The sequence below is a fragment of the Emydura macquarii genome, unplaced genomic scaffold (assembly GCF_026122565.2).
Source record: "Emydura macquarii macquarii isolate MOO-44397 ecotype Brisbane River unplaced genomic scaffold, CSIRO-AGI_Emac_v2 contig_75, whole genome shotgun sequence".
NCBI lineage: Eukaryota > Metazoa > Chordata > Testudines > Chelidae > Emydura > Emydura macquarii.
Genome location: NW_027130212.1, coordinates 8,789,414 through 8,809,182, shown reverse-complemented (window position 1 = coordinate 8,809,182; position 19,769 = coordinate 8,789,414). Strand labels below are relative to the sequence as shown.

The following is a 19,769-nucleotide window of genomic DNA, read 5'->3' as shown; positions in this document are numbered from 1 at the left end:
CAAATTTCTACGAATAGGAAATCCCACTGTGTTATTATTTTTTGGGTATCAAATATTATACCCTACTTACAGAAATAGCTATGAGAGAGAGGCAGATAGTTAATAATACAAAAGACAATTTAAGAAGTGTACTGTTTAGAAAATTCAGTTCAAGCTGTTTATCAATACTCTCATTTACTTATACTTTAGGAATATCTTACTAAGAAAATTAAGTTTTTAAAACTAAACAGTAACTTGTCTTGTGAAGACAACTATGATAAAACCTTTTCAGCATCTATTTACTGTTGGTAACATTTTTCTTCATGCTTGATTACAAAAAACCCCACTATGCATTTGTTTTACAATGTGTGTAATGTAACTTGAGGCAAATTATTTGTTAGTCAAATTTGTTGCTTGTGTAAGCAAGTACAACTCCCCTGAAGTGTCGACTTTCATAAGTGGTGGTGAATTTGATCTCAGTGCAATGCAACAACAATGTGCAGTACTTTGTCTCTAAAGATATAATTACGGTGCAAATACAGTGTTTCCTCCTAAGTGGAACATTCGTCTGACAACATTAGTATTGGTCCATTTGTTAAACCTTCAAAGTTTGGGTAGGTATCATAGTTAATATGGCAATGAGAGCCATAAGACTTACTTGAGTGCCCCACAATCTTGAATAGATTTATCCTCACAACACCCCCAGTGAAGTAGGGAAGTGCTATTATCCCATCTATAAGATGGGAAACAGAGACTCAATGACTTGCCCAAGGTCACACAGGAAATCTGTGACAGAATAAGGAATTGAAACTGGGTCTCCCAACTCTGAAGGCCATAGCTACAGGACCATCTCTCTTGACTCCAAGTGCTAAAATTTAAAAAAAAATGTTTTAAAGTCTGTCGCCAATCAAAGAGAAAAACAGGCTTTCTTCCATATAGTAGGTAAGATGTGTTAAAATGCTTGGTTGAAACACTGCAATGGACACTTGGGGGGGATGCAAAACTTATTTTGACAGAAGATTAGTCTGTTAAGTTTAGTCTAGAATTATGTCATAATTTTGTTTTACATATAACCTTTCTGTTTCTGTTATCCTTACTCACTATCTCATAAATCTTGGTCTTTAATAAACTTATGATAGTTTTCACTATAAATATATCTCAGTGTTGTGGTATAGTATAAGGAGCTGATCCTGAGCTGAATCAAACAAGCTGATGTGTACACTGTCCCATTAGGAATAGCAGGTCTGGTATTTCTGTAAATGTTAAATGGATAAAAGTCTGGACCCAACAGTGAAACACTTTGAAGGGGCTCAGAGACTGGGGTTAACCTGCTAAGCGAAGGCTGGCATAGCTCAGAGTTGATAGTTTGGGTGATTAACAGGCTGGAGGTGTCAGGGAGCTGACATTCAGTTAAGCACAAGCAAGTCACCCTCTTGCTGCAGGCCAGGGGTGACAAAGCGACTTACAGTCCTGAATAGACCAAGAACTATCACACACTGCAGAGTTCCTCTGTGATGCCAGACAAGTCTCTTAAACCAAATTTTTCACAAATGGTCACAAAAGATTTGCCTACAACGTTTGGTAATCACACTAATGTTTTTTAGAAATCACCGATAAAGTGTTGCTCATTAATTTATCGGTGCACACCCTGCTGATGCACACTAAAGGTTCCATGGTTCATTTTTAACACATTGGATACTTAAGCCACATTCCCAGTTGCAGTCTAGTCCCATTTTATTCTACTCCCCAACTTTCACCACAGACTGATTCAATAAAGGCCCAATCATGCAAGACATAGAGTGCCCTTTCTTCCCACAGAACTGAGTAAATTACTTATATTTGTTGGCTGTTTTAATGGAAAGACCAAAGATTAGGATTAGAACTTTCACAGGAGCCTTAGAGAGTCAGGCAACTAACTTCCTTAGGTTCATGTGAATATCCCAGATTAAATGTGTGGAAGTTGAACTACCTTCTTTTTTCCGATAAGTGGCCAATGGGTCAAGTATTCTGGTGGGCCAGAATGACCACAGTTCAAAATGTTCCTTTTTAATGGATAATCAACTCTTTTAAGTGGCTGTTATTGCTTCACAAAATCCTAAATTCTGGGCCATGTTCTCAGCTGGTGTAACGTCATTGAAGTCAACTTGTAATTGACATAAATGCAGTAAAAGTAGGCATATTCAGTACAGGGATATCATTTAAAAAGTCAACAGTTACCAATAGTTTCTACAGGGGACATTGATAGAGTCATAGATTCCAATGCCAGAAAGTACCATTGTGCTAATCTAACCTGCTTATTGGTATTTCTCATTGCAAAGCTCTAATTGCCCCCTATAACTGTAGTGTCTCTGATACCACTGTGTGTTAATCATTGGTGATTGTTAACTTTTTAATTGCAACTTTTGTGTATTTATCTATTAAATGTTTTCCTCTGAAATTAATATCCCATGGTAACAAATTTATAAAAATTGTGCAGGCATATCTACAGATGAAAAGCAGATTCTGTGTCCACTTTCACCTTGGTTGAATGATGCATGTAAAAACGAACACAAAAGAGAATCAATACAGCCATTAACTGAGTCACCATCTGGATATGATAAATGATGGATCAGCTTAAGTTCAGCCAAATTTCCTTTTATACTGCACTGAAAGGAAAAATTTCATCTACTCAAAAAGTTCTCAATCAAGTGGACTTTCTGTTCTCCTTAATAATTCCTATTTTTCTAACTGAGCTCAAAGTACCTTTCCCAGACCTGAAGAAGAGCTCTGGGTGGCTCAAAAGCTTCTCTCTCTCACCAACAGAAGTTGATCCAATAAAAGATAATACCTCATCAACCTTGTCTCCCGGATTCCCACTTGGGCATTTTTAATTGCTGAGCTCAAGTCCCACCCTGTGATTCTCACTCTGGAACTAGAGCAATGTCATATATTCTGATTTGTGAAATAAGTTCATTCTTACCATTTCACTGAAATTTTAGTGTAGTTTGTGAAATTCAGACAAATTTTCTTGATTTTTGTAAATTCTACCTTGAATCACTGAAAATAACGTCATTTCTGCCAGAACACGGAAGTGAATTTTTTGCTAAATCTAAAAGCATTTTCTAAATATTGCCATTCAGCATACTAAAAAAAAAAATAAATTAGAGGGAAAATGCCAGGTGGTGATCGGTTTTAGCAAAAAACAACAAAAATTTTATTTTGTTTCTAGTGACAAGTTTGTTTGTTTGTCCCACCAGCTCAGTCTTTGCAGTTATGGAAAGGATGTCAGAATTATCGAAAAGATCTGAGCAGAACGACTATGAATCCTCCTAACAGCATTCTAGCAGCTTTTGTTAAAGTGGGTGTGTTTTGTGCACCACACTTGACACACTCTGGTTGTCTGATATAGCCTATACTTTCATCACTTGCTTGATGTATGAGTTATTTTGGATGTCTGGGTGTCCCCTCTACACTGAAGGCCTGTATCACCATAATGCTACTCCATTTTTATGGCAGAATACCTCTGTTGACTTTAGTGGAGTTACACCAATATAAAACTGGAGTAATGTTATAATGAACTGGGCCCCGCTTCTATGATTTTAAAGCTTCAATCTCCTTATCACCCTTTTGGGTAATGGTTCTTTTATCTGAGATGTGAAGTCCAGGTGATAAAATAATACCAGCTATGTGATGTTTTCATTTCTAACCAGTTACAAATGACTTCTGCCCAATCCCTTAGCTGAATATCTGATCAATCTCTATCTGAATTTGTTATTTGTTCTGTTCCTAAGTATTCTAAGTGTTTGTCCATTCTGCTATATGTTTAGGTATCTTATGAAAGTACAGAGCTTCTCCAGGGTGCTTCTACAGCTACACTTACTAAATGAGAAGGAATGAAAATCACCTATCTTTAACATCCTAGATCAAGGGTTCTCAAACTGGGGGTTGGAACCCCTCAAGGGGTCACGAGGTAATTATGGGGGGATCGTGAGCTGTCAACCCCCCCGCATGTCATGGCAGTGGCTGTCAGCCCTGTGCATGGCTGACTGGCAGACCCCTTTAGAGCTGGGTGGCTGGAGAGCCCCCCCGCAGCAGCAGCACAGAAGTAAGGGTGGCGTGGCATGGAGGGGTCGTCAGAGCCTGAAATATTTTCAAAGGAGGTCCCAGAAAAAAAAAATTTGAGAATCCCTATCCTAGATGCGCCTGTCCCTCTGTGGATGATTTTCTTTTGTTTTGTCTTATGCCTCCTTTCTCCAGTACTCTTCAGCCTTATCCTCCCTAAATTCATGAAGGTGAATATTTACAGGCTAGAATAAGTTTGAAGTGGCTTTAAGCTTTCTGCCCACCAGCTGGAAAAAATTTGTTTGGTGCAGAGAAGTTCTAGTGAAGGCCAGAATGAATTCATGTTCTAATGTAATACTATCCAAAACAAACAGGCTTGTTAGCTTTAGATGTCATTTGTGGCCTTTTAATTTTAGGGATAGTGATAATACATGACCTGAATAGTGGTGACATTTTTTAATTTGATTTTTATATTTTTATAATTTCAATGGATAATATCAATGTTTATTTTAAAGTATTTTTTCTATGTTTTTCTTATAAATGTTCACAGTTATGCAAAATTATGGGTGATAAGCATTTATTTAGATGTTTATCAGTTCACAGTTGCTGGAAATTATTGGGGGGAGGGGTCAGAGAATAATTATTTAATGACAGTCAATGTTAAAACTTAAAAAGCTAAAGTTTAATAACCATTAAACACAAATTGTCAATATCATCTGTCAAAATATACAATGTAAGTAAATAGGTTTAAAGCAAATTCAAATAAATTCTCAAGTGGCATTTTTCTTACTTTGCCTATCTATATATTTGGATTATTATCAATGGAAATATTTTTTTCTGTATTTATTGACATTTACCAATAAAAATCTAATCATTCCAAGCCTACTTATTATTAATAGTGACAATGAATAGCATCAGTGTATAGATCTGGTTTTGCTCCTTCTCTTTTATCAGTGACTTTGTTTGTTTTCTGTGGTTTCTTTTTCACTGGTATATTTATTTAGTTTTTAAGCCACGTGGAGAACCACAGTGAACCAAATTTTCCAATTTAGGCACCCAACTTTGTTTGCAGGGTCCCTAGTGAGAAGTTGGATACCTTAAAAAGTTATTTGGTACATAAGTGTTCACTTGAGCATGAAAAGTCAAATTTAAGTGCTTAACTATAGGTGCTCAGGATTCAAAACTGGGATTCTTATGCTAATTGTGGTACTCATCCTTGGTCTGATTGTTGCTAAGGGAATAGTGCTGTTGTTTTATTATTTATATTACAGTAGAGCCTAGATGCCCTAATCAGGTTGGGACCCAATGAGCTAGCACTGTACATGTAATATGTATGGATGTGACTTCTAGTATTGTTAAGAATAGAATTATTTCGTATTCCTTGTTTTAAGGTGACTGATTTTAACCATGATTGATGATTGATGCAGTGACACAATTAACAAAAACAAAAGTGAAAACAAACAGAAAAATGGGTCTTGCTGAAGAAATTCCTCCGATTTTGTTCAAGCTCTGTCCCTTTTAATTTCCCGTCCAAAGTTATGCTTGATTTCAAGGAACATCATATCTGCCCCATCATTATATTTTGATAGTCTCTCCACATAAATTTATCAGCTCTCTTTGATACCATGTATTATTAGTGAGCCTGTATTGGGGAGTGTCTGTGCTTCTATTTTCAATTAAAATATGCACTCTTCCATCTCTAATAAATTATTTCAATATTCTTCTTGGATTACAAGTCTAATATACAGGTCTCTAACTAATAACCACTCCAACACTACACTTCAGAAAAAAATGGCAGCACATCTACCTCCTTCCATTCATTGCTCACCTGCCCTATGTCCAGTAGCATAAACAATACAGATGTTCAATTACAAAAATGAGGGACGCATGTTATCTGACACCATATCTGAGAGGCTCCAATGTCCTTATGACCGTTCTGTGGGTGCTCATTGTCCTCTGCAAGTTTGCAGTTCAGGTTTTGATTTGGTTATTACTCTTGACCATATCTAACATGCTTGATACTGTTAGCCATCAATTTTTGGTGGTGGTGGTTGTTGTTGCTGTGTGCATTAACTAAACACTTGTATCCTTGTGTGGTTTCAACCATATCATTTTTCAAATGTTCACCCTTTATTGTTTTAGTGCTCTAATTATTTCTGGGGTACCCATGGATCTTCTGAGGTATCGATTTAGTTTTGAAATTACTGCCTCTGGCTAATAATTCCCATGTTCAGGTTACACAATATTACAAATTGACAAAATCCAGAGATATCTGTAGGTCCCTGTAAATCCTGAATGCATCTTGCTGTGTTGCATGATGGTCTATCTCATATTAATTTTGCAGAGCTTGAATTCTGACAAGATAGAATATTTATTGATTGTTGTTCTCCTTGGCTTTTTCATTTCATTGTGGCTTTATTCTTCCAGCTGTTTGAGTTCATAAACCTGGAGTAATTTTTGACCCAGTACTTTCTTTTGAGGTTCACATTAATCACACTGAGAAATTAAAGATGCTATGGAACTACTATGAAATATTACATTAACTTACTACCATTGTATGAATCATTACAAGTTAAGGCTTGTGGTTTTTAAGTTGGTTGAGACATACGTATAGTTTTCATCATGGCCTTGATGATTATTGCTAATTCTTTAGTAGTGGCTTTTCCTCCCTTTTCACTGAAGCATTTGCAGCTTTATTGATTGTCCGTATTCAGAATTCTATGTGAGCATTTTGATGTTTTATAGAGAGGACCTAGGCCTCATATAGAATTTTACAGACAAATGCTTATATGTCTAATTATTTACTGTATTAGGGATCTGACATTTACCAGCCAGCAATTGTTCAGGTAAACAAACAAAGTATGAACACCTGTTGCAGGGTTGCTCCTCTCTCAAAGAAATGCCCTTAAAAATCTTCAGTTATAGCATATATCTTACTATAGCATATAAAAATATCCTGTAGCACTGTATGTGCAGACAAGTTGTATGACTTAATAACAGAAGACAAAGCTGTTCAGCAGCAATTACCTCTGCTTCCTACACTAAGAATGCGGGGCATTTGTGTGGATACAAAATTTTGCATTATATGTGAGAATCACTTGAAAGCTCTGAGTAATTCACTCTCTTGGAAGAGTTACAGGAAAGGAAACTCTAGCATACTCAACACTTCACTGCTTTTGAATTGACATGTACTTGCGACTTACTGTGAACCTACTCATGTTTGTGATTTACTGATACAGTACTTATGTGATTTACTTGCTGTTAGTAAGGTATAAGCCTGGGTGTTTGTTGGCAGCACTTTTTTGCCTTTAGTTTGCAGTGTTAACTTTACCATTGGTACACTGCATGAATGCATTAAGTTACTTTTCCTCTTAGGCACTGAATTATGTCCTGTGAATGTATTCAAAATTCTCATTTGATTTGCAAATCATTTTTATATCTTGAAAAGATGTCTTGCCCTCTTAAAGGACCACATGCTCCTCTCTCAGCGAGGTGGGAGGAAAGGGGAAAAGATGAGCAAAAGAATGCATAAAAGATCCCAAAACTATCAAAGAGGGAAGAGGTCATCTACAGTCTGTTATGTCTACTCGTCTCAGTGTGATGTCTACAAAGCTGGAACTCTGTAGGCCTCCAGGGGTATTCTGAAGGTGGAGTGGAGAGTAGACATTGAGGAGCAGCCAGTGGACACAGCATATTCCCCTCACTTATTGCCCAAAAGAAATTTATATTGAGGAACTAGCAATAACTCCCTTCCATGCCTGCAACCCCTCTTGAAGATAGGGATGAGGTACTAATATAGAGGCCAGAACCAATGGCAAGATGGCTCCACGTGGAACTGTGTTACTAGAGGGGAGAGGGTAGTTACAGATATATGCTGAAGAGATGGTTTGAGTGTCTGATGGTTTTGCACAGACTTCCGAGCAGCTAGGGAGGCCAAATTTAAGCTGCTATGTAAAAGATTAAAGTCCAGGACCTCTATGGTAGAATTCTCTGAAATACCTCCAGTTCCATGCATAGGGCAAGTAAAAACAGGCTGAACTGCAAGGTCTAAACACATGGATGAGAAAATGGTGTTGGGAGGAGGGAGATAGAATTATCAGGAACCCGAGACTCTTTTGGGGAAGGAATAGTTTATAGAGGAGGGATGGTCTCCACATTAACCAAAGTGGAATCAGACTGCTAGCTTGTAAAATTAAAAATGATTTTTTAATCAGGGCTGTGGAAAGCTGACGTTCACAGAAGCATACATTTTGGGTGGAGACATCCCTTAGGGATACATTTATTAAAGGGGAAACTCTATATCCTAGTATAGAGTATAGAAAAGACGTTGGTAAAGTACAGGTAGGAGCAAGTGAGGAACAGTCAAACATAAGAGTCCTGTTTAAACATAAAACATGAAGGCAAGCCACTACATAGTGACAAAATGTACAAGTGCTTATATACAAATGCTAGAAGTCTAAATACTAAGATGAGTAAACTAGAGTGTCTGGCATTAAATGAGGATATTGATGTAACAGGCATCATGGAAACTTGGTGGAATGAGGATAATGGGACATGGTAATACCAGGGTACAAACTATATAGGAATTACAGAGAAGCCCACGCTGGTGGGGGAGTGGCACTTATATGTTAAAAAAGCATAGAGTCCAATAAGATGAAAATCTTAAATGAATCAAGTTGTACCACAGAATCTCTATGGATAGAAATGCCATGCTTGTATAATAAGTGTATAGCGGTATGAATATACTACCGACCACCTGTCCAGAATGGTGACAGTGATTATAAAATGCTAAGGGAAGTTAGAAAGGCTACAAAACCAGGAAATGCAATAATAATGGGTGATTTCAACTACCCTCATATTGACTGGATTAATGTCACCTGAGGGTGTGATGAGATAAAACTTCTAGACACATTAAATGACTGTTTCTTGGAGCAGGTAGTCCTGGAACCCACAATGGGGAGAGACAATACTTAATTTAGTCCTAAGTAGCTCATAGGAACTGGTTCAAGAGGTAATTATAGCTGAACTTCTTGGTAACATTAACCGTAATGCAACTAAATTTATCATCCCTGTGGAGGGAAAATACCAAAAAAATTCACTACACTAACATTTAACTCTAAAAAGGGAAACTACACAAGAATAAGGACATTAATTAGGTAGACATTAAAGGAGCAAACATGAGGGTAAAATGCCTACAAGCAGCCTGGAGACTACCTAAAACACCATAATAGAGACTCAGACTAAATGTATGCCCCAAATCAAAAAAGAAAGTAGGAGGAGCAAAAGAGTGCCACCATGGCTAAACAGCAGAGTAATGGAGGTCATTAGATCAAATAGGTATCCTTTAAAATGTGGAAGTCAAATCCTAATGTGGAAAATAGGAAGGAACAAAAACTCTGGAAAGCAAAATATAAAAGTATAATAAGGCAGACCAAAAAAGAATTTGAGAAGCAACTTGCTAAAGATGCAAAAGCTAACTGTAATATTTTTTTTAATACATCGGAATCAAGAAGTCAGTAAAACAGGCAGTGGGAACAGTGGAAAATGAAGGCGCAAAAGGAGCACTCAAGGAAGACAATGCCATTGCAGAGAATCTAAATGAATTCTTTGCATCGGTTTTCACTGCAGAAGTGCAGAAGATACCCATATCAGAGTTATTCTTTTAGGGTGACAAATCTGAAGTACTGTTCCAAATTGATGTGTTAACAGAAGAGGTTTCAGAGCAAATTGATAAACTAAACAGTAATAAGTTACCAGGACCAGATGTTCAGAAGGAACTCAAATATGAAATTGCAGAACTACTAACTGTCGCATGTAACCTATCACTGAAATCAGCCCCTGTACCAGATTACTGCAAGATAGCTAGATAACACCGAGATAACACCAATTTTTTTAAAGGATTCCAGAGGAGATCCTGGCTGGTGAGCCTGTAACTTCAGTATTAAGCAAAGAACAGAATTATCAGACTAATAAATTACAGTTTTGTAAAGGGCATTCATGCCTCATCAATCTATTAGAATTATTTGAGGGAGTCAACAAACATGAAAATAAGGATGATCCAGTTTATATAGTATACTTGGATTTTCAGAAACTCTTTGGCAAGATCCCAGACTAAAGGCTTTTAAGGAAACTATGTAGCCACAGGATAAGAGGGAAAGTCTTGTCATGGATCAGTAACTGGTTGAAAGATAGGAAACAACGGATAGGAACAAGTCCATTTTTATAATGGAGAGAGATGAACAGCAGGGTTCTCCAAGAATCTGTATTGAGACCTGTGCTGTTCAACATATTCATTAATGATCTGGAAAGGGAGGTGAACAGTGGAGTGGCAAAGTTTGCAGATGATAAAAAATTATTCAAGATAGTTAAGTCCAAAGTAATCTGCAAAGAGTTATAGAGACCTTACAAAATTGGGTGACTGGGCAATAAAATGGAAGATGAAATTCAGCACGGATAAGAGCAAAGTAATGCACATTGGAAAACGTAATCCCAGCTATACATATACAGTGATGGGTTCTAAATTAGCTGTTACAACTTAAGGAAGAGATCTTGGCGTCACCATGGATAGTTCCCTGGAGACTTCTGCTCAGAGTGCAGCAGTGGTCAAAAAAGGCTAATAGTAGGTTGGGAACGATCAGGAAAAAGATAGAAAATAAGACAGAAATTGTCATAATGCCACTATGTAAATCCATGGTGTGCCCACACCTTGAATAGTGGGTCCAGTTCTTGTCTGCCCATTTCAAACAGAATATAGTGGAACTGGAAGAAGTTCAGAGAAGGACAACAAACATGATCAAGGGTATGGAAAAGCTTCCATAAAAGGAGACACCAAAAAGATTAGGACTGTTCATCTTAAAAATAAGTCTGGGGGCCGGGGGAGGGGGCAATGATAGAGTACTACGAAATCATGAATGGTATGGAAAAAGTGAATAGAGAAGTGTTGTTTACCCTTATGCACAATACAAAATACAGGGATCAATCATTGGAATTATTTGGCAGCAGCTTTAATACAAACAAGAGAAAGTTCTCTTTCACACAACGCACAACTAACCTGTGAAACTCATTGCTGTGGGATGTTTTGATAGCCAAAAGGATAACTGGGTTCAAAAAAGAACTGGATATGTTCATGGAGGATAGGTCTATCAATGGCTATTAGTCAAAATGGTCAGGGACATAACTCCATACTCAGTGCAACCCTAAACCTTCAACTAGCAAAAGCCAGGAGTGGCAGATAGGATTGGATCACTCCATAACTGCCCTGTTCTGCACACTCCCCCTGAAACTCTGGTATGATCCACTCTCAGAGACAGGATACTGGAGAAGCTGGGCCATGGTCTGACCCAGTATGGCAGCTCTTATGTTCTTATTTAACAGTCATGCTTGATTTATGCACCAACGTATTTCAGTGGAAAGGTAGTACATCACCCAAAATGTTCATTTGATTTGGAACCATCAACCCTTTGCCTCACATCAATATAATTTGTGACACTGTCTATGCTAAACTTTCACAACTTTTGCAATGTATGTACTTGACTCAACATGTTTTTTTACATTTGTTTTATTCAGGAATCATTCTGGTGCAAATCCAGAGTCATGGAGTGTTGAATCAGGACATATATTTTCATTAGTCATCTGTAAGCAATACCATATTTAACAGGGCAAGTTCATAGTCTTTTCTAATTACACATTATGTAAAAGAAGCTTGCTTAACTGTATAAAAAACTATGAGAAGCATGGTTAAGTGGCACAGTAGATTCAGTGTTAGTTCATCTATGAGAACTTTGGTTCAAGTCTTGCATTACGTTATGAGAAAATGAACTCGATTCCAGCCTACCCTTTAGTGGGTACTTAATCACCTAACAAAACAGTCTTTGCAACAACACCACATGGCTATAGCAGCAGGAATGGACCCACTCCTGCAGCCCTTAATCAGAGGAGTAGTCCCTTTGAAGGCAATAGAGTTGAGTAACAGTTGTAGGAACAAGAGCAGTGTGACTGATCAGACTGGGGTGCACCTGATGAGCAGTGGGGGGAAGCTTGCATAGCACCATCCTGGATTATACTAGGCTGTAGCTGATATTATTTAAATGTCATTACTAATAGTTTTGATTACTGATGAAATGATCATTTGAAATATATTTAATATAAGGTAATTTTAGTTAATGTTAAAAAAAATCTGGAGGTAAAATAAAGAGCTTGCTTTTCTTATATTAACAGCCCAAAAAGTAAAGTTAAAAAAAAAAAACACACAAACTATTTCTTATGCATATGACATAATATGCACATTATATAGATGATATGTTGCACATCACCAAGTAGGCTATTTATTTTGTATCCACTGAAGAAATCTTGTTTGCTGTCTTAGAGACGTAAATGCTGTTATAAATCTGTTTGTCGGCCACCAGCATATGACTCCTTGTCCTAATTAATCATGGTGCCTTATGTAAGATAGTAAAGGGGGTCTATCTACCCATGCAACTAAAGCAGCTGAGGCCACCACCTGTTAACTAACTTCAAGCACCACTTAATTAGCTGGAATAGTTTTGTCTGGAAGAGAAAGAAATGGTAGCAGATGTAAAGCACAAGAGAGCTAAGATTGGTGAATGCCAAAGTAAAGGGGTGGAGAGAGCAGCAAAGAGAAATCAAGGGGTGAGAAAGATTAAAGGTGACAATTAAATAGGTTAGGAGACACCATGGAGTGTTCCTGAAATTCATGTTAAAGCAGTGCCCAATAGAACACCAAGTGCTATCATTTAAATCCCTGTATCTGAAATATTTGCTGAATAAGTAAATGTTTATAGTGTTCCCCCCGTTTCTCCCGTGCACATTGTTTGCAAATAAAGACTGAACTTTTTGAATTTGAGATTACATAATAAAGAATTTATTTCCAGAAGAAACATAACTGCTGCACAAAAAAGTACCTGATGAGTATATGATGAAGCTGTTATTGCCTACAATTAGCCATTATATTTGTATTTAAAAAATTGGATGGAAAGGGATAGCTTGCTGAAAACATGCATTACAAAACTGGAAACTCCCCTTTGTTTTTAATTAATTTAAAATCTCTGGTTTGTATTATAATGCGAAATAAAAAGAAAGGGAAATGAGTTTAAATTTGCCTCCACTCCTCTGCATCTAGCAGGATTTTCTTCACACATGATCATCTTGTTTTCTTAAAAACTGAATATTAAATCTATTAAAAACATTTATTGTGGCATATATAGTTTTAATAGGCCAGATCCTCTTCCAATTTAAATCAGCCCAGCTCTATGGCCTTCAGTGGAGCTGCTGAGGAATCTTGTCATAAGCCTTTTATTGCATTAAACCAATCAATTCTCATCTAAAAATTGGCTGTTGTGCCTGTCCAATAACTTTTCTGTAACTGTCACATTCACATCATTCTGAGAAATGTACTACTGAGTTGATAGGCAATGTTCACTCTAGGTATTCATAAGGCTGATTTATTTATTTATTTATTTATATTTCAGTAGTGCCCCAAACCTCTGTCCCTGCCCTCAAAGGAACCATTAGACACGTCTTTGAAAAGGAGGCAATCAAATAGTGTAAACTTTCAGGCAGGAAGTTTCCAGATAGAGGCAGATCCTGAGCTCGTGGAAACTGTCACAGCTCCATTGAAGTCCATGGAACTATGTCCATTTACACCAGCTCAGGATCAGCCTGAATGTGGTTATGCTCAAACAAAGTGATGCTATATTTTTTTTAAATTAAGGTCTGACCAATTATAATGGTATCTTTTGGAACAACTGAACCTCTCCTGTAAATCAATGTTTTATACTATGTCAGTACAGTTGGTTAATATGGCGAGTACATAATGAACTAGATCAATATGATAGATGGAGATGGTCTATAAACAGAGTTTGGGCTTTATGTTGTCTTATTTGTTTGGTGCCACAACCCTACTGTTACAAAATAAAATATAAATATATGATACTTTTGTAATTCCTCACCTAGGTCTCAGTTTACTTTGCTCAGTACTCTTTCTCCTGATGCCTCTTCCCTGCATTCCTCTAGATTAGTAGGAAAAAATCAATGTGAATTGATCCAATTTGTAGAAAACAATTCTAATATTGATGGTAATTTATATTAATTTGCTTTTGCCTAATCTTTTATTAATGGTCATCTTCAAAATGTCAATTAATGCTGTTGCCCAGAAATTTTATAGCACAAGCTTAATAATGATAACAAAAATCCACAATAAATAAATAAATTCTAGATGCTGAAAAGAAACTAAAAAACCAAGAACTTTATATAGGAGTAAAATGAAGCCATGTGGTTAGTGAAATTCTAGTATACCCTTTTCATTACAGGGGACTTATAGTTACTTCAGATATATAAAATCTCTCCATTCACAAACAAAAAAAATAGTTTTTGTTGTTTTTTTTACTTTTATCTACTGTGCAAGCTAGAACATAAAGATGGACACTGTGAACAGATGCTGATTTGTTTTGGTAAATTTAGTCATGCATCTTGAAATAACGTGCATTGTGACATACAAACATTCCATTTCCAGTGCTTAGGAAAGCAATGACTAAAATGGCATTGCTTTCTGCCATGTTCTACAGTACATTGCAAACAACATCTATACTAATTATAATGTGAATAACAGGTGATAATTGAACTCAGATATCAAAATTGTTTTTCATAAAAATATTTATGCCTGGGATGAACCCAAATGCTTAATTTTAGTATATGCCTAAATATGTGTGAATAATATTCCGCTCAATCTGAATTAGAAGCCAAATTGTATTCAGATCAATAAATAAAATATTTAAGATATTACAGCTGATCTTCTATTGCATCAAAATATTAGTCATCAAATCTACAACAAAAGTCAGACAACCCCATAACATCACAAAACACGCCAGGTGATATCCTGGCCCCACTTAAGTCAATGGCAAAACTTCCTTTGATTTCAATGGGGCCAGAATTTCACCCACCATATCAGATATTACTTTTTTCCTATTTATAGTGGGACTGCAAGTAAGAGTAATGAAACAACATCTCTCATCAAATGGCAAAGTTTACATTTTTCTCTGTCAGATTAGCATGCAGTATTTTAGCAACATGTAAACTAAACTATTAAATAGACAACGTTCAGAGTTATAATGTCTACTGCTGTAGTACATCAGAACAAAACCCTCGCCACCTATCAATTCAGGAAGAGATTTTACATAAGAACGGCCATATTGGGTCAGACTAATGGTCCATCTAGCCCAGTATCGTGTCTTCTGACAGTGGCCAATGCCAGTGACTTCAGAGGGAATGAACAGAACAGGTAATCATCAAGTGATGCATCCCGTCGCCTATTCCCAGCTTCTGGTAAACAGCAATTTTTTAAAAAGACGAAGGTCACTTAGATGTTGAACTCCCTGGAGAATTGTATGGGACTTGGGTGCCTAACTTCCATTTTTGCCTTTGCAAATCTCCTCTAATGATTGTCCCAGTGTTGTGGACCGTGGTTACATGGAACTTCATTGTGACAGTAGGGGTGGAAACCAAATCTTCATCAAGAAACACTCTCCTGCTTTAAAGAATCTTTGTTAGCAATATAGTGTCTGTGACGTAGCATAGAGCAGGCTTGATTGCCGTCATCAAGGATGTTGATCCACATACACACTAGACAGTTCTATACTGACAAAGACAGAACCATCCTATCATGTGAGTGGATGTACTTTTTTAAATAAAAGTATTATCCTCACAGAACAGGCATAATGAATGATGGATACTTTGTGTGAGCAGAGCTACCCTATAAGCCCTCCCATCTCAGCCTGCTGTTGAGGCCACTCTCAGAAATGACCATGCTGTACATATCACAAGACAGGACGGGAAATGACATGCACTGGGATGAGAGAGAGGTGGAAGATGGGTGGCAGCATAAGGGCTTTGTCCTTTCAGCGAAATGGAACAAGGAGAAAAGAGTTTGTCAGGAACTGGCAATGAGGAAGAATGAAAAACCAGCAGCTAAGCAATAAAGCAGGCAGCTGGGAGGGAATGAATGTGCCTCTTCCTTACTACCTGTCCCCTTATTTGAACAGCTACTCCCTGTAACATCAGTTACAAGTAAACAAATATATCTTCAGTAGATTACTGAAGTACAGACACTGTACAGGATAGGCCCTCTGCACTGGGGGGAATCTCATCTTCAGTGAATTGATAAGGGTAGAATTCAACCACACCTGGAAGTGAACTTCACTGACCTTCAGTGAATGGTGATTCTCAGGCGAAGACCATGCAGCTAACCTCTCATTAGGTTGGTTGAAATACTATATTCTTTGTGGCTGAGTAAAAAAACTCATGTTTATCAAAGAATGGGATGAAGAATAGCGTTCATTCTTGGATTATGAATGGTCATGGCCTTATCATTTAAAAATCTGCTAAATACCATATTGTTTTTTTTTCTGGTGTTATGAGAAGAAAGCCTTATCCACTCACTTTCACCAGAGAAGATAGAAGACTGAGGCCAACATTTTCAAACTTGTATGACTAAAGGAAATGCCCCTAAATAATTACAGCCTGATTTTTCGAGGGGTTGAGCTCCCATCTCTGCTCCTTGTTTCATTCCATTCTCAGCACCTCTGAAAGTGAGGTTGTTTTTACTTAGGCACCTAACTAAACTCACCTTTGTTTAAAAACGCTAGCTTAAGTATTAGTGCATGATGTTTATTACCACCCATTTTTAATAGTGTGCCACAATAGATCATTCCAGAATGGGAAAAAAGTGGTTTAATTATATTGTTTTCCCACATAAAGTTGTGTGGCTGAATGGTAGGTAGCAGTCCATCACCCACTTCTTCTAAGATCACAAATCCTAAGAAAACTGTGTTGTATAAATCTCCGGGAACCCAATCATTGAAGTGAAAGGAATATCAGTTGGATGGTTGTTTTAAATCACAGTATGTGTTTGTTTTTGTTTTTTTACCTGGATATTTCCTGAGCAGGAGCAGTAGGCATGGAATCTTTGCCTCTTAGTTCACTTCACTGTCCTTCACTGCTAAAATGTAAAATTCTGGCCTGATCAACTCCTGCATGCAAATAAGTGAACAATCTGGAGGAGCAGAATTTTAATGCACTCCCTGCACCACCACTTTCCGAGCAGATTTTAAATATACACATGACATTGGCCATTAGTAAGCCATCAAAGATGAATGGACCAATAAATGAACATATTTCGCCTTTTGCATTTGTCCTTAGAAAAAGTCTGATTTGTTTGTTTATTTCCACTACAGCTATTTAAAGAAACACTGGCAATATTTTCAGTTGATTAATTAAAAAATATCTGATAGAGTGCCTCTAATTAGTTTGTTCTGAATTTCATTTTAAAATTCTTTTTTTAAGTTTTGTTTTTTTATCATCTGTTGTTTATTAGGATCTTTTCAAGAAATTCAGTATCTCATTTCTTTAGATAGCCACAGACATGGATTTTTAAGAAGTGATATTGAATGAACAAAGTAAACTACTGAAAAAAACAAAAAAATATTTTTACTAACATCTTTGTGATTTAGCAATCATAGGGGTTTCTTATAATGTCAGCAAAAATTTCAGATAGAAATATAATTTTTAAGTTAAATGTATCAATCTTATATGGCATTATAAAAAAAAAACAGTAATATCTGCTAAATTTAATAGTCCAGGAAGTATGTTTATGGTAAGAAATGTCTTTCTTTCTTGTTCAAGGTCTTTAAAATATTTAGTAAGATATCATATACCTGTCAACAAATACTTACGGTAGAAAACAGTAGAGAACAGTAAGTCAGACATACTTTCTACTGTACCAGTGATATTCCAAGTACAGTATTAACTGATTGTATTCCACATCTAGCCCCACATATCAACAGCAATATAGTCTATAGATCCTTACTTTTAGCCATTGCCAGTGTTTCCTCTATTTGCTATTTGTGTAAAGAGAATAGAAATAAACCTGCATGCAGTTTAACATTATGTCTCATATAGTTGTACATAACAATGTGATATAATGATACTGATAAAGAAGGGAATTCCTTTGTGCACTGCCAAACCTCTGTGCTATGTGGTTTTGTTTTCAGAGCTTGTGTGATTCTTTCTTTTCCTTCTGTTTTGACTTATTATTATTTCACCTTGTGTAGTGAAATTTCAGACCAGTGATTTATCTTACAAAGTATTAAAACGTAATTTCTCTGGGTTGGGATTTTTTTTAACATGTCATTGAAATTGAGTGTTTCTTTGCAAGTGCCTTTCAATGGAGGAAATGTATCTCTTTCTTATGACGATAAATTGTTGCCTTTTCATAGATGAGATCTGGCCCCTGCCCCCCTCTTCCAGAGGTACTTATGATACTTATATCAGCCCTCCCCCATGTTTGACAAGACACTGTTTTCTCCCCTCCCCACAAAGAGGTAAAGTCCCCTGGGTCTGTAATTTCCAGGAGATGAAGCAATGATGGGGAGTGATCACAGTCAATAGCTTTGATTAACAATAAGGTAGAAAATTAGCAATGCTAGCATTCAACTACCCTGCCTAGTCTTCCCCATATGCTCACCACAATCTGTGCTGGCTGTTTCTCAGAGTGTAGACAGAGCATTTCACAAGCTGTAAAGTAAGAGCAAAAGGTGCAGTAAAAGGATTAAACAAGGGGAATAAGGAAACAGAATAGAAAGGGAATTTGGTAACTAAAAGCAATGTTACTGAAGATGTTACAGTTGTTAACACAACACAGGCTGTGGAAGGATAAAGCATGCTGTGTGTTGTCACTGTGTTTCTTTCTGTCATATGTGGATTTATTTGTATCTGGACATGTTTTAATGGAAATGGCAACTACTGTTACTACTGTGACCCCATCAGCAGCTCTGGTATTGTTTCCGACAGACTCTGATGACCTAGAGAGGGGGAACGACAACGGGACGCCACTTCCCACCTCTGATAATGATGACAATTCGCTGGGCTACACAGGTAGAGTGTATCTTTCAAAAAATAATAATAGTTCCATACTGCTCACACTTTCACACCTGCATCTTCCATTGCCACCTGTATGCAATTCTTTAACCATCTCTGCTACCTAGCTGTCGTCATCATAGAACTTCAGCATTCATACCACTCTGCAGATAATGTTTGGATACAACTGTGCTGTTTAAATACACAAGACAACCCTCTTCACTACTATTTTTTTCTTTCAGTAGGTTCACATTTTTTATACATTTATAATCCTTTGTATTACTGAGTGAGGGTTGGGGGAATGCTGTGGAAATCTCTCACAAATTGTGGAAACTATTGCTTAACAAAAAGAGTTCATCCCAAAATAATTTGCTCTGCAGAGTGAAGCTTTCTCCATGTGTTTACTTGTTTCTAAACAGCAAAAAAAATATACTTAAAACAGAAAAAACAAAAAACAAAAACAAAAAATCCTGATAATTAGAGAAATTTCTCTGATTTGTATTGGGCATAACTCCTTATTATTTAAAGAAATATGTCTGTAGGTCAGGTCAGAAAGGCAAAAGATAAGCAGCAGCACTAAGTGAAGTTCAGCAGAAATCACTGAATGATCAAATTCTGCCATCCTTATTCACACTGAATGGTGCTTTACTCCAGTGTAGTCTGCTTGAGCCAGATTTTCAGATCAGTTACAGTGCTGTAAATGCAGAGTTACCCTAAATCTGGTCTTTTTTAATTGCGTTGGGATTACTCCGTGTTAGTCAGGATGGCAGAATCTAATCCTAAATTATTATCTGAAAAATGTGAAAATCAGGCATGGGCTA

The 19,769-nt window shown here is 36.9% G+C and overlaps 1 protein-coding gene across 1 annotated transcript in view; it reads left to right on the top strand.

Moving 5' to 3' along the window:
* The window catches only part of ROBO1 (roundabout guidance receptor 1), a 935,708-nt gene that overhangs the window by 445,766 nt on the left and 470,173 nt on the right, over positions 1-19,769 (top strand). Inside the window, exon 3 of the mRNA XM_067543346.1 lies at positions 18,883-18,966. Within this exon, the coding sequence (XP_067399447.1) occupies positions 18,883-18,966 (84 nt within the window). The remainder of the gene's footprint in view (positions 1-18,882; positions 18,967-19,769) is intronic.